At 51.1% G+C, this 26,092-nt stretch overlaps 8 protein-coding genes across 8 annotated transcripts; 1 reads left to right on the forward strand and 7 right to left on the reverse strand.

Moving 5' to 3' along the window:
- Window positions 1-2,719: 2,719 nt before the first annotated feature.
- HO173_002762 (uncharacterized protein) lies at window positions 2,720-4,564 on the reverse strand (the record flags this gene model as incomplete). The annotated part of the gene is made up of 4 exons (XM_037304693.1): window positions 2,720-3,011; window positions 3,061-3,352; window positions 3,421-3,725; window positions 4,461-4,564. The coding sequence occupies 4 exons, from the start codon at window positions 4,562-4,564 to the stop codon at window positions 2,720-2,722; spliced, it is 993 nt and encodes a 330-aa protein (XP_037168186.1).
- A 3,089-nt stretch (window positions 4,565-7,653) lies between these two features.
- On the reverse strand, window positions 7,654-10,773 carry HO173_002763 (uncharacterized protein; the record flags this gene model as incomplete). Its single annotated transcript, XM_037304694.1, has 4 exons — window positions 7,654-7,777; window positions 7,844-9,270; window positions 9,327-10,502; window positions 10,561-10,773. 4 exons carry the CDS (start codon window positions 10,771-10,773, stop codon window positions 7,654-7,656), a joined length of 2,940 nt encoding a protein of 979 aa, XP_037168187.1.
- Window positions 10,774-11,635: 862 nt separating this feature from the next.
- HO173_002764 (uncharacterized protein) lies at window positions 11,636-13,986 on the reverse strand (the record flags this gene model as incomplete). Its single annotated transcript, XM_037304695.1, has 2 exons — window positions 11,636-11,849; window positions 11,912-13,986. 2 exons carry the CDS (start codon window positions 13,984-13,986, stop codon window positions 11,636-11,638), a joined length of 2,289 nt encoding a protein of 762 aa, XP_037168188.1.
- A 1,207-nt stretch (window positions 13,987-15,193) lies between these two features.
- On the reverse strand, window positions 15,194-18,739 carry HO173_002765 (uncharacterized protein; the record flags this gene model as incomplete). The annotated part of the gene is made up of 1 exon (XM_037304696.1): window positions 15,194-18,739. One exon carries the CDS (start codon window positions 18,737-18,739, stop codon window positions 15,194-15,196), a length of 3,546 nt encoding a protein of 1,181 aa, XP_037168189.1.
- A 1,786-nt stretch (window positions 18,740-20,525) lies between these two features.
- Window positions 20,526-21,095, forward strand: HO173_002766 (uncharacterized protein; the record flags this gene model as incomplete). The annotated part of the gene is made up of 1 exon (XM_037304697.1): window positions 20,526-21,095. The coding sequence occupies one exon, from the start codon at window positions 20,526-20,528 to the stop codon at window positions 21,093-21,095; it is 570 nt and encodes a 189-aa protein (XP_037168190.1).
- A 672-nt stretch (window positions 21,096-21,767) lies between these two features.
- On the reverse strand, window positions 21,768-22,775 carry HO173_002767 (uncharacterized protein; the record flags this gene model as incomplete). Its single annotated transcript, XM_037304698.1, has 1 exon — window positions 21,768-22,775. One exon carries the CDS (start codon window positions 22,773-22,775, stop codon window positions 21,768-21,770), a length of 1,008 nt encoding a protein of 335 aa, XP_037168191.1.
- Window positions 22,776-22,836: 61 nt separating this feature from the next.
- On the reverse strand, window positions 22,837-23,708 carry HO173_002768 (uncharacterized protein; the record flags this gene model as incomplete). The annotated part of the gene is made up of 3 exons (XM_037304699.1): window positions 22,837-23,484; window positions 23,546-23,634; window positions 23,693-23,708. 3 exons carry the CDS (start codon window positions 23,706-23,708, stop codon window positions 22,837-22,839), a joined length of 753 nt encoding a protein of 250 aa, XP_037168192.1.
- Window positions 23,709-24,072: 364 nt separating this feature from the next.
- Window positions 24,073-25,986, reverse strand: HO173_002769 (uncharacterized protein; the record flags this gene model as incomplete). The annotated part of the gene is made up of 1 exon (XM_037304700.1): window positions 24,073-25,986. One exon carries the CDS (start codon window positions 25,984-25,986, stop codon window positions 24,073-24,075), a length of 1,914 nt encoding a protein of 637 aa, XP_037168193.1.
- Window positions 25,987-26,092: the final 106 nt, after the last annotated feature.

The following is a 26,092-nucleotide window of genomic DNA, read 5'->3' on the forward strand; positions in this document are numbered from 1 at the left end:
GTCCTTGCGAGAAGCGACCGGCAGTTGAAAGCGCAGCGTTCCAACGGCTGAGGAGCACACAAAGAAGAAAGCAAGCAAAGCGTGCACTGGCTCCCACGCCCAATAACCTTGCCTCTTCGGAAGCGCAACGATGAAAACCTTTGAGAATCTTCCATGTCGTGAAGCTGCTAGACCTTCTAAAGGTGGCGCTCGAGCACGCAACAACGCTCGGCGTCACAGCCGGCGCCTTCTCGTCTTCCCGCCCGCGAGCACGCCCGGTCTATCGTCGTATCTGACCTCGAGATGGCGATGCTGAAGACGCTGCAGTTCCTGGCGGCGGAGAGCCTGAGCGTTCCTGCGGCGAGCGCGCATCCGGGAATGGTCGATACAGGGTTCTTTCGAAAGTCTGGGCGAAGCCTGCGATGTGTCCTATGATTATTGGTGAGTTAGTTTACGAACCGTTGTCACTGAATTGCATGGAGTGCTGAGACTGTATTTTTGTTCCTGTCCCCGAATTTTATGACTGAAGGGCCAGAACATTTCCCCTGTTCTTTTCTCGTTTTTTCTATTTGAACGCGGAATCTACGGTGCTGATTTCACGTATCGCTTCTTCTAGCTGAACCGTCCGCACATTCATGCTGTGGCTCTCGATTTCCGAAGCGGCTTACCTATGAAGAAAGTTGGTGCGGGCAAATTGGGATGTGATGGAGTTGAAAGCTGTTAGGGCGAAGATACGAGACGGTTCTCGAATGACCGTCGGTGTTGAAGGGTGGCCATTCATAAACCTATCACGAACGACGTGGTAGGAAGAACCATTTCATACAACATCTTACATTGCCATGCTCCACCTGTTTTCAGCGATGTGGCTAATATTCGTCATATCTACACTGCGGATCCAACTTCATCCCCGGTCCCAACACCGCAGGCAAGGAGGGGCCTGATCATGCAGGGTCGTCACACCTGCAGGTATGGCTCGGCAAAGATATCGTACTGTATCTGACGGTAATAGCATCCTGACCAGTCGCTCCATCGATCCCCATGAAAACCGCCAACGGAATCTTCGTCCTTCCTCGTGCCCCCCATCTTCCCCCCAACGTATATTGAGCCTCGCCGACTCTTACAAGACCCTTCCCCCTTTTTACGAAACTCAAGAATACGGGACGACCACTTTGAAGGCTGGTGACGCAAGCGTCGGTAAGCTTGCGCCCATCATGCCCGAGCATATCTCCAGGTTGGCTTTGTAGTGTGGTGAGGTAGAGTTGGTACTTCGCGTCCGAGTGTATCCTCTTCCTTCTTCTTTCTTTTTCGCTCGGACCGTACTTTGGATCCTCCAGTCCATCCACGAATAAACCTATGATCCGAATTCTTAACATCAGCCATTTAGTACCTTCTAGGAAGCATGCGAGGGTAGATCTAACCCAGCCCAGCCCAGTGCGATGAACGATTTACCCAAGACCACGACTGCACAAGAATAGCTCACGCCTATCTTCCTCTCTTTCTTTTCTAACCCCATCGATCAATCCGCAGCGCCCAGCTCATCGGCAACAGAAGCGCGACGACGGATTACCAAATCGAGAGCCGTACTTATGCCGACGGAAACGTATATACTCCTTGCGCTGCGAAACCGGTTCACAATATCCGAGCGCCGTGGTCCATGGCGCAGCGAGTCGATTCCACCGCGTCAGAAAAATTTAGAGATAAAGACGATGATGGCGTACCCACGACACGCATGCGTCCATCCATATGCACGGGGTCAATCTGTATACGTCTCGTTGTGAAGACGGTATTGTAGAAACCGAGCCCGGCCCGTGTGCAGGAGACTGTGGTTGGCAGTTATCCAGCTGGAGATGGTGGTGGAGAGATACCAGCTGTGAGCAATGTAAGCTATCAAACAACAAATCCCAGAGTATGTATCCGTCTACCCTGACTCCCAATCTGTTCAAACCTGTATCCAGCCCGTACTCACACCCATTACGCGATGTGCACCTGATCCATCAATCCATTGGCAAAGAACACTAGCCGACGGAGTCGACCAAAGGACCCGAAAAACCCCTCCCCACTTACCCCGTCCCTCGCCTCGCATCGCATCGTATCATCTACAAATCCTCTCCACAACACAACATACGTACCGAAAAGACAAAACTGGGGAGAAGATGTTCCCAAAACAGGATATTCGCCAGATCGAGGCAGCTGCTAATGGTTATGGTGATTGGCAGGTAAGCTAATCCTACTTACTTACTTACTTACTCAGAAGTAGACGACTTACGAGACGCACCCCCAACCCCGTCTGAAGTGTGTGTGGGGGCATCTCACCCGCATGCATGCTTACGGGCTAAGCTTGTCTGGTTCACTGCGAATGCTGCAGTGAGGAAAAGCGGGGTCTTGAGTGTGAAAATGGGGGAGGGGGGGGGTGAAAGGCTCTGCATTAGTTTCGCTACGCCGATGTGGGTGTTGTAAGCGGCCATGGGACATGAGTAGTGCTGGATGTAGTGGAAGGAGCAGATGTGCGATTTATCTGGGGTTTGTTGCAAATGTACTGGAAACGGTCCTCAAGGGCAAGATCGCCTGGGCTAATTGTGGATCACAAAATGGACACTGAGATACTTCTGAGAGAGTTATGTTGATTGATGTAGCGACCAAGATAATCCAAGGTACTTATAGTTTGTAGGCCAAAATTTGATACCCGTGCCCACTGCGACCAGCTTGCGTGCAAAAAAACGCTTTACTATCATGGGCCCTGTCAATCTCGAACCCACCGATTAATAGTCTTACCGTCGGCACCGACAGCCACCTCTCCCGTCCGAATCCCAGCTTCCCGCTGTTGCTTCCCCCGGCGGTCTTGCTTTTCCTGCCACTTCTTCCGCCGAGACTCCGCCCGTTCCTGCCCTTCCAGCCTAAGTCTCTCGTGCTCGGCTTTTTGCTCTCGGCGCGCTTCTCGTTCCAGAAACGCCTGGTATGCCTTCGGACAGTTGGCTCTACGGTGGCCAACGTCATTGCATTCCCAGCAGGTTTGGCACTCCTTGCCCGGGTGTCTGCCCTCTGATTAGCTGAGATACGTTGGTTATAGGTCAGCTGTCTTACTCGACTCTTTTGCACGTAGGGCATCTTCTGGGTCTGGGAAGGGGAATTATCCCCAAGTCGCCGCTCACCCGAGTCATCAGCTCGCTGATCTCGAGCATACTCGCCAACGCCAACAGCGTCTCCAACCCCGCGCGGTAGCCCTTTGGATAAGGGACTGCGTTCTTGCCTTTGGGGTCAGCTCCCCCTTGCTCCATCCACTGGATTATGAATTTTAAAGCCTCTTTCTTCGACGGAGGAGGGGGAGGCGGTGGAATTAATCCAGGCGTGGCCGGTGCATTTCCCGAGTTTGGTGCTGATTGAGTAGGCCAAAGGAGCAGCCGGTGGGGAGTTGGGAGGAGGTAAGATGTTCTCAGTTCTTACCGGTGCGTTGCCCGGACCTGGCATCCGATTGACTGACTAAAGGAGCAGCCAGTGCGGGAGGGGAGAGTGGTGGAATACTTGGAGATTTGGCCGGTGCATTGCCGGAACTTGGTGCCGATCGAACTGCCAAAGGAGCAGCCGGTGGGTCGGGTGGGAAAGTCACAGTGACAATCCCGCACTTTGGGTTGGATAGGCCGCGCTTCCAGACCGCGGAAAAGCGCGTTGCCACCGGTCGGTGAACCCGAAGGAAAACCTCCTCTTCAACTTTAACAGATACAAAGTTGGAATGGTTTCCCCTCAGAAGCCTTGATACTGTCAGCAGGCGGCAAATTATTGCCAGGGAAGAGACCAACTCTTGCAGAGCTCTGGGGCTGAGTACTGGTGCTATACTCATAGTTCTATATATATGTCAGGGTAGGTTGCGAAGTAAGTATATACGGAGAAGGACATAGGTATATATACCTGGTACCCGGTGATGGTGATGATGATGGAAGCAAAGAGTCTTATGAGTTGGCAGATGATGTGTCAACGAAAAGTGTATGCGGAGATGATGAAGAACTGTTTGCGAACTTGTTTGCTAGACTGATGATCTTTTGGATCTTAGAGGAGAAGAAGAAAAGGAGCGGGATACGGCATGTTATATAGTAAAATGCCTTGCTGGCAATGATGGCTGCTTAACACTTGCATCCGAGCAATCGAGAAAGGATTTGGCAACTTGATTCGCCTTCCCTCGGTCAGAACGTCATCAACCAAGAGAATCTGTCTCTTCTCCCATCACAAGTCTCATTCTAAATGGATCATCGCTGCAAAGTTGCATCAACGTGAGGGGGGGTTTGAGACGGGGAGGCTCGTGCACGAAGTGCTGGCGATTTGCTTTCATCCCGGACGAACATCGCCAGCCAGTGGTCATCTGCTCCTTCCCTGAACGGCAGCCTTACTTTGGATAAGCACTGCAAAGTGTTATGCGTGAAGATCAGGTACTTTGTATCTAAATGCTCCACAGATCGAGCCTACCCTGTGCGGGTTGGGCAGGGACTTACTTCGCATCGGCTGAAACAATATCAGCCAGTAACGATCCCACTTCTCCGCTTAACACATTTATTTCCGTATACTCGCCGCCAAATAGCCTGCATGAAGGCATCATTGGAACCGGGAAGCTGAACGCGTTGGTTGCCGATCATGCTAAAATTTCTGCTCTTGCAGGATGAGCAATGAGCATAGGATTAGCTTTCGTATCGTCCGAACCGGCACATACCAGCCAGTGGGAACACTGGCCACTCCTTATCGCCAGCCTCCCCCAGGATAATTGCTGCAGAAAATGGTGCATAGACGTCAGGTACCTCGGTTACGGCTCGACAGATCGACAGCTAATTTATGCAACTTCCAGGATGAATGCAAGTAATTCGATTTGCATCGGTCGGAACAGACCAGCCAATGGAGTCCCCGGCTTTGCATTTTGGCCTCATGTTGATATAGTTCACTGTTGAAGGGCTTGCATGAAAAAAGTAGCGTGTTTAGCGTCAATAAATCTCCGGATTTCCAACGCTAAGGTACGGTACGCGCTCGGCTGCGGGCTTTCCCTTAGTGCTGCATCTAGGTACTTTAGTGACTTGAAGCTCTAAGCCGACACCATCATCTTGGCTCGAGATGCTGCATTTCGTATGAGCGATGTAGAGACCAAGTCGCCCTGCCCTCATGTATCTCCTCGGATACAGCAATCTATTTTCATTGCCCAGCGATCTGAGCTCGACCTAAGTTTTGCCAGCGGTAGTTGTTTCAAGTCAAGCCTGGAAGTACCGGAAAAGGAAGGTCTCAATTGTGTTAACGTTGCGACCGCTAGGTAAAAATCAACTCACCTGCGAGTGCCCGCATTCCTGATGGCACGCAGTCCACTCGTCGCGCCTTGAGGTGCCAAGCCACCTCATCTTGAAGCAAACCCCGCAGCTAATCGTTCCAAATCATGCCTGACAAAGTGGGGAAGGCAGTTCTTCGGTTTGTTGATGCTATCACCGATAGGTAGGAAGCAGGTCATTTGGCCTTGGTGCGTATCTCGGATGCAACATGAGAGGAAATCCACTCCTTCATCCTTTTGATGCTACTTTTCTGACCTCCCGCACAAGCCTTTCCAGTCATTGTGTTAATTCAAGATTTTCAGTCCACGGAGGAGAGAGATCGACACTCTGATACTCTTAGGCCGATAGATAGCAACCAAGTCACTTGGCTCTCGTGCATATGATCCGAAGCACCAGGGTAAGCAATCCTTCAGCTGATCCTTTTAATGTTAAGCTACTACCTACTGTTGACGCATACCCCGCAGTGATGATCATTTCAGAATAAGGCTTACCATCAGGGAATCGAATGGATCCTACTGGTTGATGAGCTTATGGCCGAGAGAATGCGGATCATCTGCTCGTCCACCTTCTACCAAGGGAGCCGCTCATGCCGTTGAGCCTTTTGGACACCAAATTACCCGACCTTCATGCAAGCCAATCTTCAGGCATGACTATTCGAGAACGAGGCTTGCAGCGATGAGAGGCGACAGACTCCATTAGCTGGTATTTCCCGGCCGATGGAAAGCGCAATACACTCCATTGGCTGGTATGTTCCGACCGATGGAAGGCGATTCACCTACGCGACTTGCATATTCTATGGGAATAGCATCGGAAATGTTGAGTATTACCGGTACCACTCCGCTCAATGCTAGGCAAGCTCTTGCGTCGTAACCACAAAAATATGATCTCCTCCGAGATTTTTGGAGAACACATCTGTGCCATACAAAGGGCACTCACCTGGTCTCTGCCTCAAGTTGAAGGCAACCGCTCGCAAAAACGGCCATAAAACTCGTCCACGTTGACTTTCCAAGCACTGCACGGGCGACATTCTCAGGCAACAACCCCCTCAAATAGTCCATTGACTACTCCCTCAGCAAACAAATAAGCAATATCTTCTAGCAGTAACCCCTTCGAATATTCCATCGGCTACCCCTTCAGCACCATATTGGCAACAGTTTCAGATAACAACCCCCTTAAAAGTTCCATTAGTAACTCTCTTAAGAAACACACGAGTAGCAACTTTAATAATAACCCCCTTAAATACTCCATCGATTACTCCCTTAAGGAACACATGAAGTAATAGTTTTAGATAATAACCCTCAAATTTCATCGGCCTACTCCTGTCAGCGAGTATACAAGCTATCTTAAGGCTAATAACCCCCTTAAGCATACTCCATCGGCTACCCCTTCAGCACCATATTGGCAACAGTTTCAGATAACAACCCCCTTAAATGCTCCATCGGCTACTCCATCAGTGAGTATACAAGCAATAAGTTTAGGCAACAACCCCCTTAAGTATTCCATCGGCTACTCCCCTCAGCGAATTTACAAGCAATATCTTCAGGCGATAACCCCCTCAGAAACTCCATCGGCTACCCCTTCAGCACCATATTGGCAACAGTTTCAGATAACAACCCCCTTAAAAGCTCCATCGGCTACTCTTCATCAGTAGAAGTATACAAGCAACAACTTTAGGCAACAACCCCTCAAATATTCCATCGGCTACTCCCTCAGCGAAATAAACAAACAAGAACCCCTCAAATTTCCATCGCTTGCTCCTTAAGCAGCAACAAGGCAAAACCCCCTCAAATATTCCATCGGCTACTCCCTTAAGGAACACACAAGCAATATCTTCAGGCAACAACCCCCTCAACTATTCCATCGACTACTCCCCCAGCGAAAAAACAAGCAACACTCCCAGACGAAACCCCCTCAAATATTCCATCGACTACTCCCCCAGCGAAAAAACAAGCAACACTCCCAGACGAAACCTCCTCAAAAATTCCATCGACTACTCCCCCAGCGAACAAACAAGCAACACTCCCGGACAAAACCACCTCGAACATTCCATCGATTACTCCTTCAGCTACTCCCCCAGCGAACACACACGCACCATCTTCGGCCAAACCCCCCTCAAATATTCCATCGGCTACTCCTTCAGCGCCACATCGGCATGGATTCCAGGCTACAAACTGGTCAAACCCCAACGCTATCAGGTGGTTGATCCCGTAGAGAGGAACACCGTGGAGTCCGGGGAGTATGATGTGAAAATGGAATTAGATTCTATAGATGCTACGGAGTAAAAGGGAAAACTGATGTCACAAGTCTCCGTTCCCGGGTATACCTTATGTTCCTGACTCCGAGGCTATGCTGATCCATCGAGTGCGTGATTTTTTCTTCTTCATCGTTTGATGACTCGTTGCCGGGACAGAAGTTGCGATATCATGAAGTGGCTGACATCTTCGTCCGCCCAGTACGACAGATGGCTGGCAATGCTCGCCCAAAGGGAGATATCGAGGAGGCCCCTAGGAAATGAAAATGTCAGCACCGGCGACACAGAAACCGAGTCGGGATTCTCTGCAACCACTCACTCCTGTACGCTGAAGTCGACACGACCATTGCTGTTCAGCGCCCTCACTTTGGCCTCTTCCCGCTTCAGACGCTTCGATCTCTCTTCAGCCTCCATCCATGCAGCACTCTCGCCCAAGTCTCGAGTCTCATCGCTTTGATGGCTTTTTCTTCGCTTTTCAAAGCCGGCGTACAGCGTCTCTATCTCAGAATCGATGAGTGTTGGGGGATGTTCTGAGTTCTCTTCTTGCTCGGAGACCACGCCACCTGTGGTAACGTTTGTACCGGCGCCGGCCGATGGGCTTTCTTTGCGTTGAATCTGGGGAGCATGCATCGCTGTTGAAGAAGATAATTGGCCCTCGCCTGTCAGGCCGAGGCTGCGATTTAACAAGCTGCTTGCCATCCCAGATGTAAAGTTTGACCATAGGCCGGACACGCTCTGGCCAACTCGCGCCCCAATGTTAGTCAGACCTTGGCCTTGAACACCAAATATGCCTTTCTTGGTGTAGGGCAGGACCTGTGGCTTCATAGATGACATAGCTCGTGAGATTAATGGTTCTATCCTATACGCGATTGGGTCTGCCGGGTGGAAAATGTTGTAGATCTGCTGGCACTTTGGACTTGACACTGTGATGGACAGAATGTCCCCCTCTCTTTCGCTAGTCGCATTGCTTGTTTGCGTAGACGCAGCACCAAGGAAAGGATCATCGAGAGAATCCGGATTCAGTGGGCTTTGCGCACCTATGCCACTAGTTGTCCGACGAGCTGCAATCTTGCGGCCTTTGAGCATTTGGTAGAGTCCAAGTGGAGAGCCCAGGCAAAAGAAGTCCTCAACTTCGAATTTTAGGCCAAGGTCCGATGTTTCCAGGTTCTTGGCCACAGTGCTACTTCTTGAACCAGGCTGTCTGTGCCTGTAGAGGCCTTGTGGGGCTAAACTGACGTCTTTTTGATGACACAGAATGTCGAAGAGGATTGCTGAACCTAGAGAGTGGCCGATCATGCTGACTTTGCCGTTGAAGGAGGGATTTCTCTGTATGAAGAGCTCGTAGACACGGTTGCACTCTCTTTGCACGATGCCGGCGATGTGCTCTCGGTAGGCACTTTGGTATAGAAGAATGTCGAGAGCGAGGTCGGTGATCAAGTTGCGAATCGCAGGAACGCCTTCGACTGTGATGTTCTCCAGGCTAGGGTACTCGTCATCCTCGCCGAAAGCATCATTGTCAGTGAGATCTTGCTCCCTTTCATTCTGTCTGAAGCTTTGTTTCGGGAAGTCGAGAAGATGCCGCCATACGACCGGCAGCACTTGCACCCGGCAATTCTTTGGTAATTTTTCGACTTCGGCGTTCAGTGCTTGGAGGTCGGGCGATGTTTCGTAGACACTTTTGAGAGTCTTGCGCAGGACATTGACATCATGAATGAAATTGATGCTTTCCATACGTAGTCCAAGCCTCTGGTTGCACACCGGGTCAGCAGAAGTATTGGTAGCGGATGAAGATAGTCGCTTACCTGTCCAATGCCATGCGTGACAAGAATCAGATGCTCAATCTCTCGACCCTGGTCCTGGCTGTCGGCATCCTTGTAATCTTCTTTGATCTCATCTTCATCCGCTTGTCGTCGTTCTTCCTCCTGTTTTGCGGGATCGTCGGAAAACGAAGACAATTGCCTCTCCAAAGTTACTAGGCGCGGCTCTTGTTGCGCTGCAGACGCCGAGCGCTTCACCTGCTCATCATCGGAAGTTTCTCTGTCAACCTTAGGAGTTGCAGGTCCCCTTTTTGAATTCTCCGTCGCAGCCTCAGCCTTCTTGGTGTTAGGGCTATCGCCATCCTTCTTAGCCTCCTTGGCCTTGTTTGCTTCCGAGTAGCCTCGTAGAACCTTGACACCTCCGAGATGGCCGCCACCAGCGAATCTCTGATATACAGTACTACTCATCCGCGAGAGGAAATCATCAGTGAGTAGCCAAGCAGTTGTGGCATCTTGATATGTCACCACGGAATTCATATAGGCTCCGAATAGTCGCTGCGTCTGCAGTTCGAACTTTGCTGGTATCGAGGGCTCTCCACTCGGTTTCTCGGTTGCACCAGCAGACTTCTGAATATCCGCAGCGTTCATTGAGACAGGTCTTGACTTTGGTTGGGAGGCAGGTTGAAGCATTTCGTTCCGCCATGGTTTTACCTTAAGATATCCTTCTTCTAGTTGGATTGCAAGGTTCTCATCACAGGGTCGAAGGGAGGAGCCTTCTTGGTAAAACCAGCTTCCACGGCGCACGTCGTAGATTGGGCCTAGCCAATACGTTGGAGCAAGCTCTCTTGCCTCGATGTCAACATCGAACAAGAAGTCTTCGTTGACAGGGACTTTGACTATTCCTCCTTTTTCGGAACTCGTAGCCTCATTGATGCTAGTATTCCCACGCGATCCGTGTGTTTTGCGAGTACTTGCGTCTCCCTGATCGCCTCCATCTCCATCTGTGGTATAGATGATTTGCTCCTGTCGACTGCCTACATCTCCAATGTCACCTGTAGGTGAATGTTCTCGACGCTTGTCATGTTCATCTTCAGCCATCTTCTGAAATGCCGTCTCAACGGATCGGGAGTCGCGGACAGAAAAGGCTGCGTATTTCTTAGGGGCTAGAAGGGGCTTCGCATCCTTAGGCTGATCGAGGGGTAGGGGTTTCCGCTTTGGGGACTGTTTAGACGGTTTAGAAAAGCCCTGGACAAGGATAATGCCGCAGCCGAGAGCTTACATCCACTGCGTAGAACCATCTCACTTGACTCTGAGGACAATCCTTAGGATACTGACTGAGACTGAGCCGATGGCGATGACCAATGCTATGATCAGCACCCTGCTGGTTGCTCAACTTCGAAGGTTCCAGTTCCTTGCCCTGGCCCGGCTTTGGAGTGCTGCTTCTTGTGCTCCATGGGGAAATGGAGTCGAGAAAACCGCCTGGCGCAGCCATCTTACTCTTCCGGTAGACAGACCGGAGGAGGTTGAAGCGCGCCAATGCGATAAAGGTCTGGTAATCATAGGTATAGGTTCTTGAAAGCGGCAGCTGGAAGTCTGTGAGACAAGCATACTCTGGCTCTGGGAAGGATGACCTTACTTTGGCGTCTCTCGCGTCAAGCGCGGAAGGAGGTAAAGTATCTCCGTGACCAACGATCTGCTAGTCTTACAATTGTACTTATTCATCGCTTTTCTTTTACTCCAGGAAAACGTTCATCCAACTATCAGTTGGTTTAGAAGGAACATTATCGTACGTCTCAATCCTGAAAATGGGCTCAATCCTGAGCCTCCAGCCACAATCTCGCTGGAGCCGAGACAAAAGTACTTGTAGAGGAGCTTTGTTCGACTTAGCACCCAGATGTGTGTCCTTTTCATGTGTACAGTTTGCCAGACTTGCACCTTATGGTTTCGGGCTGGGTGATTGTGTTTCCCGGCACGGAAGAGCCTTTCGTTTCAAAACACTCAATTGATTGGCCATGTACTACGACTTGACAATACCAGAAGATCCGTTGACGGACTACAAAGAATCAAATGCGGAGAAGTAGCAAATCGACGAAGGCGAACAAAAGATCTGCCGCGGTGATGCTTGTTTCACAGCTGCGGTGTAGAAACAGCGCCGCTGTCCATGAAGATCTGCCATTTACATGGCCTCCAGCCTGAAAATGTGTAGTTTTAAAAAAGTCAAAGAGCAGGGCCGAGAGACGAATATTTAGACACGGAGCGATTCAAGGCGGTCCTATCCAAAGGCGGACCTCAAATTCAGGTCTTAATGTATTCTCTCTGCTAGAGTATCTCGATCTCTGTCGAAATTCTGAAGCTCAAGCTTCCACATCCCTCCCAATTGGTCCGATATTGAAGAACGTCTCCCTCGAATGCACAAACTCATCCTCATACTCACCACTGCTCTTCGTAACCTCATGCTGCCCCAACTTCAGCAACTCTTCATAAGCCTCCGGATACGATGCCCAAGCCCACTCCTTAACCTTCTGCTTATTACTATCGCTCTTGACGGCGTTATAAAACGTGCCGATCCTGCTGCATGTCAGCCTATGATATCCCAATCTACCACAGCGTTAAGGAGTCGGCGGATTTACAGAAGAGCATCAGGCTTATACCCCGCTTCCTTTTCCGCGTCATTGATGAGCTTGACACACTCTGGGAATAGATTATGTCCAGCCAAAGATCCTACATATGCAGCATAAATCTCCTTTGTAACCTCGATCTCGAACCTCTTCAACCTCGCCCAAATATCTCTCGCCACCCTTTCGCCGAACGCCGCCCTCTCACACGCTCTCAATGCTATCTGGATACTAGGATAGCTCGGCCCCTCCCTCGAGTGCACAATATCCTCCCAAAAGCCCTGCGCAGTGTTGGGTTCCCCGCAGCCCGTGTAGGCGAGCATGAGGGCGTTGTACAACTGTGTGTTCGGTTCAATTTCCGAGTCGAGCTTCATCATGTTATGAACAGTTTGTAGAGACTCAAAATCGCCGGCTTTAGCTATACCGGAGAGACAAGTTACGTAGGCGGAAACGGTGGGGCGAAGAGATTTAATTTGTTGTTGGCGCATGTGGCCGAAGACGTGGGTGGCCATGTCGGAGCGCTTGCGGGTAAAGAAGTGTTGCATGAGGGAGATTCGCGTGGGAACGTCAATCTCGGAGAAAGTCTGCCGCAGGATGTTGTAGGTATCCCAAGCGCGAGAGACTTGGGTAGTGTGCTTAAAAATGTGGGACATGAGAACTTCGCTGATCGAAGCGCGTTGGTCAAGGCCGTATTGGAAGGCGTGAGTGTTAAGGAGGTCCACTAGATCTTCCATTTCGCCGCGTTGGAGGTGGAGGTGGGAAAGTGCAGCTACCACTTCGGGCTCGAAGCGTGCTTTGCGTTCAACCAAGTCTTCGACGAGGCCCATTATAGTATTGTAGTCCTGGCGCTTTTCTGCGCAAAGAGCGACGATGAGCTTGTTTAGGAGAGGCAAATCCTCCGAGTTGACTGATTTTTCACCTTGAAGACGAGCGTAAGCAGTCCTTGCCCCACCAAGGTCCCCAACCTTTATTCGATAGTCGAGCTGTAAGAGGTATGTTCGCGCATTGGGCCGAAACCCCCGTTTCTGACCCAGAGACACGTACCGTTCGGCAGTGTAAGGGTCATTTCTCGAGTTCGCAAGCTCAACCAAGCCATTGATAGTCTCCATGTCCAACGATAACGTCAACCCTTTCTCTTCTTGCCGTCGTGCCATGACCTCCATCATGCTCTCGATCTCGTCGACGCTTTTGCCTTTAGCAGCCGCCCATTGGAATATCACATCCCATGGCGCTTTCTCCTCCGGCGTTCTCGCTATCAGCGATTTGAATATAGGGTCCCCCCAGTCAAGCTCGCTTTGGCTGATACACAGCTTCAGCACGGTAGCATCCGTTATAATTGTGGGCGTCCCTCTATTAGCGATAGGATGTTGGTACCACTTCTTTGTCATTTCCATATTCGCTTGGTGAGCTGCATAGAACACAGTGATAGTTTGGTGGACTTTGTGATCGAACGGTATATTGTACTTTTGCATGATAGTGACAGTCTTCTGCAGCTCTTCGGCTCTGTTCTCTCGAATCAAGCCCCTTATTACTCGAGACCATGGAGACGCTCTCATAGGCTTTAGGCAGTCTTCCCAATATCTTTCAACAAGATCCCGGGCGTAGAGGGCTTCACCGAATCGTGCCATGACTTGTATGAAGGGTAAGAGATCTTGATGAAACAACACAGGTGGCTCTTGATCATCTGTCATGGTCTCCCTCCTCTTCTTAAGTTCCTCAAACACCGCTTTGGCTAGCTCACTATGGGCCTTGTACTGGTACTCTTTTGTGCGAACGATTCCCAGCGTCTTCAATGCCATCCTCAGGTCCTCGCACGTAAGTCCAAAACTAAGGTCCTCGGTGTATGTCATCTGTAGATGTTGGAATGTCTCTAGAGCGTACTGAGCTTGTGTGTCCTCCAATGCCCGCGTAGTCCTATGCTTGAAGCGAAAGAAGTCCACGAATGCCCGTGCTAATGTTTGAGGAGGTGGCGCTCGGGCTCCCATTCTCAATATCCCATTCAATTCCATCAATGGCTCAAAACCTGGCTCGTATTTGACGGGCTTTGGCTGTCGCTTTGGCTTGCGTCCAAATCCAAAGAGGGTTCTCATGGGAGCGGTAGGGATGACGGGGCCTCGCCGCGCCCGCAGGCAATGACTTGTGGTGGGGAACCAGCATCGTGCGCTCGAATATAGTTCATTATGTATTATCTGTCGGAAGACATACCGCGTGAGCTGAGAACGCATCGTGACTCGCTTGAGGGAATATTAAATGTACTGGACTGCAGTAGGCGTTAGCACTCAGCGAACCTATGGCGATCCAGAATCGCAAAAGTACAGACGAAGGTGAAAACAACATCAAGGAAACCAAAATAAGTCAATTGACCGTAGACCATGTACAACGCAGAAGTGCAAGACAATAATAAAGGACTTACTCATCATGAAATTTTGGGAGAAGAGAGCTGCTTCTCCAAGCGCGCGGCAGCTTGGCGGCTGCACTCGAAGCGAACCCTGCCAAGAAAACGGCCAAAACGGCTATGCAATAGATGCATTACCCAATTACCTTCACCAAAGAACACACTCTACAGATACTCTCTCCTCGGCCTCAATCGTAATAGCGCTCGCCGGGCAAATAGCCTCGCACAGCTTGCAAGCAATACACCTCTCCTCCCCGGTCGGATATCGCCCCATTCGAAATTAAAGCACATCCGGTTCCAAGAGCTGCAAGGTATGATCAAGATTATTCGGTTCATCTATCTATGCCTTAGAGGTAATGCAATTATCAAGCCATCATCAAGCCAAGATCCTGCCCAGCATTCTGAACATGCTATGGTATCGTCCTAGCTAATGCAAAGCCAAGTCCCTCTGGAGAGCTCGTGAATGTCGTCAAAGACTAATGTAGATGTGCTGCTTTAGAAATCATCGTCCTGCGCTTCGAGGCCTCGGTGGCGAAATGTCTCAAGGTCTAGTTGACAGCTTTTGGTGAAAGTAAAGGGTGTTCCGTAACATGTGATAATTTGGTGTCCACGAGAAGCGAATCGTCGAAGAAGAGCCAAATGGTACACCGTTAATGCGAGCGTCAAAGCTGGGGAATAATGGTCGGAAATCGTAACATCGTCGTCGAAAGGAACCTCTCATTTGCAAATGCAAAAGCTATCGCTGCTGGCTTTCAAACCTCCCATCCAGGCTTGATTTCGAAATCTCCAAGTGTCCTTCTATCCATAGAACGCCAAATCGCCTCACGTCTGCCCTTAGTCATCCAGATCTTAGGGCAGTCATCAAATCACAGATTGCTCGTCTTATGATGTTGGGAGAAGTCCTACACGTCAATCATTTCCGCGTCATCCGCAAGCACTTCGTCTGCGGGCCCCCAATTGCCTTCAAATATCGTAGCACCTGCTCGTCTCCTGGACTCAGCCCATTGAACGCCTATCGTTCCAAGGACCTGATCCACGACTGGCCGATTGATGGTTTCGGGTGAAATCATCCAGCGGACAATATTGTCAAGAGCTTCTGGGTCTTTGGAGTCGATCATGAAGGCTGGCGGGTGAGCAAGTTCACCGGATCGATGGAGCTTGAACGGGCCGTTCTTCATTTCCTTTTCACGTCGGCCGCGCAAGAATTTCGGAGAACCGAAATCGTCTTCTCCTGAGTCCGATCCATAGAAGTCTTCGACCGATGCGTCTTGGGAAAGAGGCTTCCCCAAGGAGTCCCGAAGGACACTGCTGGTCCCTGAGCTCCATGTCAGGCTTGGAACGTCGCTCATGTCACCTGTTCTCAGTCGTTGCCACGACGCTCCATTGTCCGGTAGCATTACATTTCCTGCTATCTCAAGCATGATGAGTCCTAGGGCGAAGACATCTCCTGGCTTATCAAAATGCCCCCTGAGTATCTCGGGTCCAATATACTCTCGATCGCCTTCTCCATCTATGCCTGGCTGAGCTGGCCACCGAGTTGCCATGCCAAAATCAGCGATCTTTAAGACGCCTTCAAAAGTGATCAAGACATTAGCTGGTTTGAGGTCTAAGTGGATGAAGCCCGAATCATGGATATGCTTGAGACCACGCGATAGTTCGAGCAGGATCTTCCAGATCCTGAAGTCGTCAAGTCGAGCTTTGCGTCCTACTTGATCAAGGAATGAGTCCAAGCTACCCTCTTCGCAGAACTCCGTTTGGATATACAGGTGGTTTTTGTCCTCCCAGCTATCGAAAAGCTGTACGGTATGATCCGAATGTCCAAGCGCTTTCAGTGTGTTGACTTCTTGAAGCTTTCGCTGTCGGTCTTTCGGCCCTATATATGCATTGCGAGACTTTTTAACGGCCCAGACTCGATCTGGCAACGGTGTCCTGGGTGAAGTCCGTGCCTGGGGGATTGAGAAGTAGCTTTGGGAACCCTTGAGTTCCTGCTTTTGCGTTACACGATATACTTGAGAGAATTCGCCCGTGCCGATCAGATCTACTTTGTCGAAACGAGAAGTCAGAACGGGGTCGATCTCGACCGCAACTGAGCCATGAGGAGGCGTCATGCTAGAGGTCGATTTTTTGAACGATGCGAAAGAGTCCCTAGGAGCAGTTGGGGTCGCAGGAGGATACATCGACGCGCTGCTCGCCGAAGCAGTCATGGGCCGCAGCTGCTCATTTGCATGCGCAGATATCGACAGGCCACTTGGGTCAGGCGGGATCATGCTCCCTTTTGGCGTATGAGGGGATAAGTGTTGCATTCGGTCGTTTAGAGGGCTGGCTGGAGATAGGGGACTTGGTTTAGCTTTTGATCTGCTTGACAGAAAATCGAGCGCAAGGGAAGATGTCTTGCGGAGCGGAGTCGGTGACTTCACATTCCGTAATAGACGGGAATGGGTGAAAGAGCGGGTCATCGAGGAAAAGTTTCTGAATCTCAGGGCGGTTGATGGAGAATCGTCCATCAAGCCGTCACTGTCTCCATCCACACTTCCTGATGGTGTCCCAAATGGAATCAACTTACAATCTTGCTCATGCTGGAAAGACTGGGTCTCCGCACCAACAGAGGCACCAAACCCAGGACTAGCAAAGTCCTTGCGCGTTGCGCTTCCTCCAAATGTTGTCTGATGGGCGCTACCCGAAATGCCGGCTTGCTTCGTTGGAGTTGGGGGAATGTCGCATTCAGCGCTGGACTGACTATCGTCTTGCCTAGGCGGTGATTGCAATTCTTCAATGTCGGTATTGAGAAAGCTGGAGGTCCGTCGAAGGCTGCCGCCCATATTGCTGCCAAATATACTGACACCTTTCCCGAAAGTCTCAGGCGCTAGGCGTGTGGTGTGCGGGTTGAATGGCGTCGATGGTGTGCCGAAGGAATGTCTGGTATGATGAGCTTTTGCAAAGGTATTTTCGCGCGGCGCTGATGGGGATGGTATCTCCGCAAGGCTGTGGCGTTTGCAAGGCGTGTCCGGCATGGAATTTTTGCTCGCACCGAACCCAGCTTGCGTGTCTTCTACATTCTTATGACGCTTCGAGATAAGTCCGGTTGACATGAACGCTGCGGGTAGTGGTTTGACCAACTTGTAATTTTCGGGCGTTGCAAAAGAAGTTCCTGAAGAAACCTGGCTTGATAACTCTCCGTCGCGAGAACTGGGCCGTGCAGCGCCTACCGGGAGCGACTTTGAAAAGTCGACAAACGTTCGTCGCTGCTCAGGCTGCCGGATTGGAATGTGCGTGGGCGAGTCTTCTGCCATGCTCGAATTCGAAGTAGACTGAGACAATGTCCGTGACAGAGGATGACGTTGGGGTTGCGATGTTTGGCTGGACCCAGTCTGCTTCGAGCCATGCTGAGACATGGGATGTGCAGAAGCATTAGGTAGACAGCCTTGCGAAGAAAATGGGCTATCCCGGGCCATAGAGGGCAAGACGCTGTCAAGCGACATTCGAAGCCTACTTTTCTGTGAGGCATGCCCTGGCGTAGCAAATTCAAGAGCAAGATCAGTGTTAGGCTTCGACCTTGCAAATAATGGCTTGTCATGTCTTTGCTGCAAAGTTGTTCTCCGCAGCGATGATGTCCGCTTGGGCACCGCTGACAAGTGGTCAACTGGAGCACTTGAGTCCATGCTCATTGTCGATTCGGTCGGGGACGGTTCGTCATGTTCCTCGAACGCAGCTTCATGATCGAAAATGTTGAAGTCCGTATTAAACATGCCTCCGTGCAAACTTCTCCTCTTTCTTGACGGGCTTCCCGGGTTCCCTTGATCCAAGTTCATAATTCCATCACTTCTCTTCAGCGGACTGGATTTTGCGCCCCAGCTGTTGCCTTTCTCAAAGTTCCTAGTTGCACGAGCGGGCGCAAACGGACTGCTACCTGGTGGAGGCGCATTCGCCTTGTATATTACGTCTGGCATCGAATCTTCGGCAGGACTTACGCTTCGCTCATTTCTGTTCTCCTGATCGTCACTTGATTCGGCGGATGACTGTGGTGTGGCGTTTCCAGGATTTCTTGACTCGCTCAGTGTTCTCTTTCTTGGACTGCGCTGGATGCTATTGGAGCGTGAAGGATTGCGCATAGGACTCAGTTTTCGAGTGGCAGGTCTGATCTTCCGTGCACTGTAGGGGTAAGGAAATGCCAGCAAAGATGGAGATGAGACATGTGTAGGCGAGAGCATGCTTGCCGATATCGATCGATTTGGAGGTGGTTCTCGCGAGTGCGAAAGCGGAGAGCTAGGTGACGGGGATGTTGACTTTGACGTAACTAGACGAAACGCAGGACCTTTGGATGGTGATCTAGAGAGAGAGCGCCGTAATTGTCTGAAAGCTGAAGCTGGGTCGACATGGTGTATGTGAGTTGGCGACGGACAGTGTAAAGTTCCACCTGCATCGCCATGTGAAGAGTAGGACCCAACCATGAGGAGTTTCAGGTGGTTTCTGTTTCTGGTCTTACGTAGGTGGGGTGATGATGTCGGTGATTGCTCCGGTCGATGAGGTATACGGATGTTTGGCCTGATTTTCAATGATCTCAGTGCTTGTGTTCGGAGTGAGATTCTGCTCCCGGTGTCCGAAAATTGCGCGCGTCTTATTGATAGCCTGCGTATACAAACAAAGTCGCATACGCGCTGAAACGTGTCCCCGGAATGTTGCCAAAAGGAATGTGTGTTTCAGAACTGGTACCCCCCAAGCATCCCCTCAGCCTATCCCCATCCACCTCCTCTTGTAGACTGTGAAATTGCTGGATGGGACTTTGCGAGTTGCGAGTTGCGGGGCAGGGTATGTCGCAATCTGAGCTCAGCACCCGTGGTATTCGGCCGCAGGACAGAATCCAAGTAGAAAGATTGCGCGAGAGGTGGAGATGTGCTGACAGGGAAAGACTGGAGTGCGCGCCGTAGTCGTCAGCAATAAAGATGTTGGATGGTTTAATGTAAACGTTGTTGCCTTCGATTCATTGGAAGACGCGTACCGGTAAACAAAAAAGTATAGCCGAGTTGTGGCTCTAGGCAGTTCTGGGACTAGTCTATCTCTGACAGCAGAGCCGTGATCCTGCGTGATTGATTTCTTCGCCTTTTTTGGTTTGTTTTTGTTTTTTTTTTTGCAGCGGCGATCGCGAGGCACCCTTGTCAGAGATCTACCTTACTCTTACATATTGCCACCTGCTTAGCATCTTGCTGTTGCCATGAGCACGAGAGGTTATTGAATTATTATGTACGAGTAAGTAGATAAAAGTACATATTACTGTTTGACGTCTCTTCATCCTGCGACAGCCATATTTGATGAAGATGGTCACGTTGAAAGGCGGGTGAGGTTCGACAATTTCTGATCGTTAGGAGTACCTTAGAGGTCTCAGATGCCACCAAAACCCTGGACCTTAACAGCTCTGATAGGGAACCAGTCCCATACTATTTACTCGCAGTCTGAGCATAGACAAGGCAAACACAGAGCAACAGATTTGCCTCTCTGTGTAAAGGGCAGTCATGACTTTCAACGCTTGAATTTCCGCGTCTCAATTTGCTGCTTCCACCATATGGAAAAATCCAAAACAGATACGGATACTACTACGTATGATGGACACAGTTTCCAGGCCGATATTCATCATGACCTCTACATTTCCATTGTTCACGTTGGCGTCATCAATTACTCCTTTGGCGACGGTTGTGCATCAGCGGTGGGGTGAATCGCTAACAAGCAATAAGCATGCATAGATGCTTTAGGGAAAGCTTCCAGAGAACAATTGCAATGTCCCAATTCGAGTTCGTTGAAAGGCGCATGGAAGTTGTTTGTGCCAAGTCAGGAATCAGCAAGCCGAAGAGTATGAAGGCCTCATGAAACACGTCTGTTTCGGCATGAAGCTAGGGACAGCGGCGATATGGATCGATATCGGAATCTTAGAAGCCGTGAAGCAAACACGCCGGCTTTGTGCCGAAAAAGCCAACTCAGCGGAGTATTTACACCTTTACAAGCCCACTCACCGTCAATGACAGGGCTACTAGCCGCAACCGCAGCATTGGAGAGGCGACTGGCGCTATCGTTGCTCTACATGATTTGACGGGCTCGACAACCATACCCGCACTGTCAGACCTATGGCCTTCCGAGCGCGCTTGAAGCGCCCGGAATACCATTCTGCAATGAACGTCTCCGCAGTTCTTGCATTCAATTGTCTTTCAATTGTATATTGCCGAGCCTACGAAGCCATCTACCTACATGTTTTTCAACAACCTTTTCTTCTCTTTCCTACTCTCTGTACTGTCAGCAGCAGCTCTGTTTCCAGCATCAGACAACGCGAATCCGGATCATCCTTCTCCAGTCCAACATGTCGAACGAGACCTCTCCCAACCTCCAACCCTCAGCAACATCACCCTTTCCACACCCTCCTCCCTAAACACCACCAACGCAATCGACCCCCACTGCTTCCTTCCCAACCCTCGCCAACCGCACATCCAGCCCTCGGACTGCCACACCGCTCTCTACGCCCTCGTCGTCTCCCCCAGCGCCATGCTCCTCGAACACTGGGACCGCAGCTCCATCCTCCCCGTCGAATCCGCATCCGGAACCTGCTCCATAATCCTGGCCCGTGTTACGGACACTGCAGATGGCATTTTCCAACCGATTCTAGTAGCGCACGCGGCTGCGCTGCTCGTGCGGAGCTGTGTCACGGCGAGATGGGGGTATCAGGGGGGTACGGCGAGGATTGGCCAGAGGCAGGACTTTGTGGTATATTTGAGTGCTAGTTGGGCCGCGGGCGATATGAGTATAGCAAGAGCGACTGCTTGAGTTTGATGCGAAACCACTCAGCAAGAGCTATTTGCGTACATGACTTCCTCCTCCTCTGCAGGCACCATCTCTCGCTTTCCCCATTGTGTACCGCTTTTGATCCAAAATGGTGAAAACTGATAGGACAACAACCTCTCCTCTCTACTTCTCTACCCCTCTCTGTCCCGGACTCATCCCCATGAGACTGTACGTCTATGATTCCCTCAACCGTACACGCCGTCAGAGTAGGAAATCTGATACAACGACATCGTCCCCACAAAGAGGCTTACGGTACAAACACCGCTCCAGGCATTACCTTACCGTCTCCAAGAACAGCTTCCGAAAACGTTATGATAAGTGTACCTGGGCGGGCATCAACGCATTAAAGACGCAGGGCGTCGCGGTATGAGGAGCCTGGGGGTAACAAGGCATCACTCCAACATTTACGCTTTAATTGAACATCAGTGGCAGCTTTGGAAGAAGGTGTGTAAACGGGGTAGTGAGAGCTCCTCCAGTGCATACCCAATCCTAGAACTCTGCAACTTCCTCAACACCGTCTATCGACCACGGCGGAATCGGGAGGGGGGATATCTACGACGATCAATCCCCTTAGTATCTCACACGTCTCCAGGTCTGGTCTATTCAATTGCTTAATATCGCTATCGACGCATGGGCATGCTTCTAACCCTTTATTCAAACAGCTCCTTCCACCTTCCATTTCTTAACAGCAGCATCCCCGCCAACGCTCACAACTTCGTTCTCGCCAGCCCATCTGACGCCATTGACGCCTTCCTTGTGAGCCTGCGATACGCTAATGCGCTGGCCCGGCTTCTTCACGCTCCACACGAAGATATCGGTGTCCAGCCCTCCACTGACTGCTCTCTCGCCTTTCTCATCCCAGTCGATACTCATTACTCTCCCCGTGTGCGCGGACCATCTCGTGGTGACCGGTTCCGGGTTGTTGGGTTCGTAGACGATGATTTTGCCGGAGGAGAAGCCGACGGCCAAATACTGGTTTGAGGCTGGGGAGAAGGCCAAGGCTGTGACTTGCGAGGGGTGCGGTATCGATTTGACGTGGTTGAGGTCTAGGTCGTACATGTGCTGTTGAGAATCGTCACCACCTACGGCGATGTGGCTTTTGCCTGCTGCGAGGACCGTAGGGGCGTACTTTGTTGGTACGTGTTTTATGACTGAGTTGTCCTTCTGGGAGAGGAGGAAAATGCCTTTGTGTGTCGCTATTGCCGTACTAGAGGATGTCAAGGCAACGCCGCGCGGTTGACCGTCTGTTTTAGTTGAGGTGCCGGTGAAGGTCCTTGCAGATACATCGATGGAGCGGAGGGTATCGTCCCAGCCTACGCTGTAGATACGACCAGCGTTGGAAGTAGCGAGGTCAGAGACATAGTTCTTGTGGGCATCGCCATCGATAGTCTCGCCCTCTCCCGTCCCATCATAAGCACAGATGCGGCCGTCGCTACTGCCAGTGAAGAAAGTCGGGTCCGAGCTGTGTTCCCTGTCGGTTGTGATAGCTGTGATGTTCTTCTGGTGTCCCTGAACTGTCCGCAAGGTTCCTGGGTTTCCTTCTTGGAGGTAATTCAGATCACCCGAGAGGCCTAGACTGATGATCAACCCATCCGACCTGCCAGCAGGCCACACAACCCCAACCTGATGGTCCGGTATGCTGACCTTCCCTTCCTCGCCCATCCGCCAGCTTTGCACCACCTTCCCAGCCTCTGCATCCCAAACCTTGACCGTCTGATCCGCACTACTCGTAACAAACCTCCTTGAATCCCTCGCCCACGACACAGCGAAGACACTCCCCGTATGTTCCCCCACCCCCAATCTCCCCCTTAGCCTCCCCCGTCTTGCCATCATAAAGCCAAATCCTCTTGTCAGCCCCCACACTCACCAACGTCCCCCCATCCGGACTAAAAGCCACCCCGTAAACATACCGCTGATGTTTCCTCAAACTCGTATTGAACTTAAACGGCGCCCCATGATAAAACACCAAACTCGTATCATCGCTCCCCGTCGCCGCCCTCAGCGGTCTCTGCTGCCTCACACTCACGCTATTAATCTGACTACTATGTCCACTGATCTCCCCGACCGTATTCCCGCTATCGGCCGTGATGCAGTGTCCGAACTTCTCCTTCCCGTCGCCGACGGCTATGATGCGCTGGCTGTCTCCGTCCCAGGCTAGATCGTTGATGCGGCCGCTGATGATTGGGTATTCGCCCTTGGTGGCGCCTTCGCCGACGCAGTCCCAGACGCGGACGGTACCGGAGATGTCCCCGCTGGCGACATAGTAGCCGGAGGGGGAGAAGCGGGCGACGGTTGCGGTGGTGGTGTGGGAGGTGTATTGGGTTGATTGGGAGGGGTGGTCGATGGAGCGGAGGAAAATGGATTTATTGTTCTGTTGTATGGGAAAAGGGTTAGTCAATTGGCGGGGTGTAGGTCGGAGTCGGGGAGCATACAGCGTAGGCTATTCGTTCGCCTTTGGGATCTGAGGAGAGTTGGGTGGGTTGACCGCGGTTGGTCGAGGGGGAGGGGGCCCAAATGGCCTCTGCTGGTTGTCAGGTGGAGGGATGGGACTATATTGGGGACGACGTTGGGCAGTGTACCGGCTTTGATTGACATCTTTCGGTATGTTATCGCGACATTGACATGTCGTTGGTCACAAGATTGTTTACATTAGCCAAGACGTAAAGTTTAGATCTCGCTTAGATAGCTGCCCTATACTTTGTACTCTCTACGAAACGTATACTAGCTGTCACGCAGTTGCATGTATACATATGGTATCGATTCTGTCTCGCAACAACTTACATAATTATGTTGAACGACGGTCTATTGGTATATGAGTAAAGAATGCTCCTATTCCCAGGATAGTATACGTAGACGGAGCGTCTACCCCACCCAACCTATGATCTTACTGCCTTACGCCTCGTGCATAACCTCCGCATGCCCCAGGGTATCGTATCCAAAAAGTCAACAGAATAGGTCTTCAAGGGTTGTTCTCACTCGACATCCCTATTTTCTGCGTATTCATCCAGGTCGGCATCCAACTTCCCCTATTGGCCTTCTTTCTTGCCGCTACAGCAGCCGCATCCTCTTCTTGCTTCGGATTCTCCTGCACCAACCTCAACGGCCTCAAGCGACTTTGCGTCATGACAGCCCCAGTGTAATTGTTGGTCCCATTGTTACCGTTGCCGCGGGGCGGACTACCATCCACGCCTCCGCTGTGGTCACTAAATGTGCTATTCGAGCTGCTTCCCGCGTTATTATTTTCGCGAGAAGCTCGGCTTGCGCTGCCAGATGGTGCTCGAGATGTGGCATTCGAACTAGCAGCCAGTGGAGGAGAGAAAAATGATGTCCGAGTTGCAGTCGTCACGCCGGGCGAAATGCCGGGGCTGAGCATAGGCCCACCCGAGCCTGTGGAGGATGGACCACGATACATTTGATTGACTAGAGGAGCAGCGTTGGGCATTTCAGACTGAGAACGCATCTGCGTGCTCAAGCGGTTGGGTTGGGACCGATCGAGCTGTATAGTAGGTGCCTTGGTAGGATCTTCACTTGGTGGTGCCGCAGGAGAAGTGCCTATCTGGCTAATGGGGCGAGGGCGCTTAGCTGATCCGGCGATGACTGATGTCGCTCTCTGCAGGAAACCGGGAATGGGTTCGTCATCTTTGGCACGCGGAGGTGGCGGTAGCTCCTTGTCGGTGTTTGCAGTCTGGGGTCGCGGTGCACCAGACATGAGATCGGGTGTTTTGTCAAGGATGTACTCGAACTCCTTGTGTGACAGAAGACGGCCAATGATAGTTTCAATGTATTTCGCCAAAGCCTTATTCTGGTCTTTGAGTGATTTCGCTTCTGTCTCTAGTCGTCGGTAGTCGTCCGACTTTTCATCGGTGGACTCCATCTCTTCAGAACCCAATTCTTCAGCTAGAGAGCCCAGTCCGGAAGATTGTTGCATTGCTTCGGTTTTGCTGAAGTCCCCGTTCAAAGTCTTCTCGCTCAGAAGCAGCTGGAAGCTTTCATTGTCCTCCATGAGACGGGCATTTGCGATACGAGTTTCTAGGAGTTGCTTTTCCAACTCGTGAATTCGCCCCCCTCCTCCACCAGTGTCCAATTCCATGATCTTGATCTGAGCCTCAGCTAGTTCCAGACGCAGTGACTTGATGACCTGGTCCTTCTGCATTACCTGCTTTGAAGTATCTTGCTTGGAAAGGTCCTTGGAATCTCTGCATGAAGCTGCAGCGGGTGGAGCGAACTGGTCACTTTCACGATTCCTGGGTGATCCAATTCTGGTATCTTCACCATTGTTTCGGGTTTCCCGTTGTGCCAAACCCTCTTTCAGCCGCTGATTGGCGTATATCAAATCGCCTTCTCTCGTCTTCTGCTCGGCTTTATCCTTCAACATGGATGTCCGTTCTGTCTCATACAGGTCTTGCATTTCCCGTTTCTGGCGAGCAGAGTGGGCCCGATCACTTTCAAGCTCCTCGATGTTCTTGTTACTCTGGTGCAACCGGTCTTCAAGCTGGCCCTGCTCTTGCTGACTTTCGTGCAAGCGCGCCTGCAGTAGATTCAATTGACGTTGATACTCTTCCGATGCTGTCTCGGCCTTCTGTACCCGACTCCTGAGCTCGTCCATCAGTGAGACATGCTCCGCCCTTGCATCATCCTCGCTCGCCTCGTCAGAGGCCGTAGTATTCATGCTTAAGAAGCTCGTTTGGGGAGAAGATCGAGCGGTACCGCCTCGCCCAGGCCTTGATAATCCACCGCGGAGAGAAGGTGATCTGCCCAGACCATTGATGCTTGTAGAAGACCTGGATGGTGAGGATCGAGAAGTAGGGTTGGCTGGTGGCCTCGTATTTGTGCCATTATTTGGAGGCGCGGTCTTCTTGTTGGGAGCTGACATGCTTTGAAAGCCACAATTTACTCCAACAACCCGTAAAACTTTATGTTTGAGAGCATTCCTAATGGTTCGGTCCGCCACCTGTGTTGTTTATACTCACTTTATAGAG

Source organism: Letharia columbiana, assembly GCF_014066305.1.
Source record: "Letharia columbiana isolate WasteWater2 chromosome Unknown Sc0000006_s0, whole genome shotgun sequence".
Lineage (NCBI taxonomy): Eukaryota > Fungi > Ascomycota > Lecanoromycetes > Lecanorales > Parmeliaceae > Letharia > Letharia columbiana.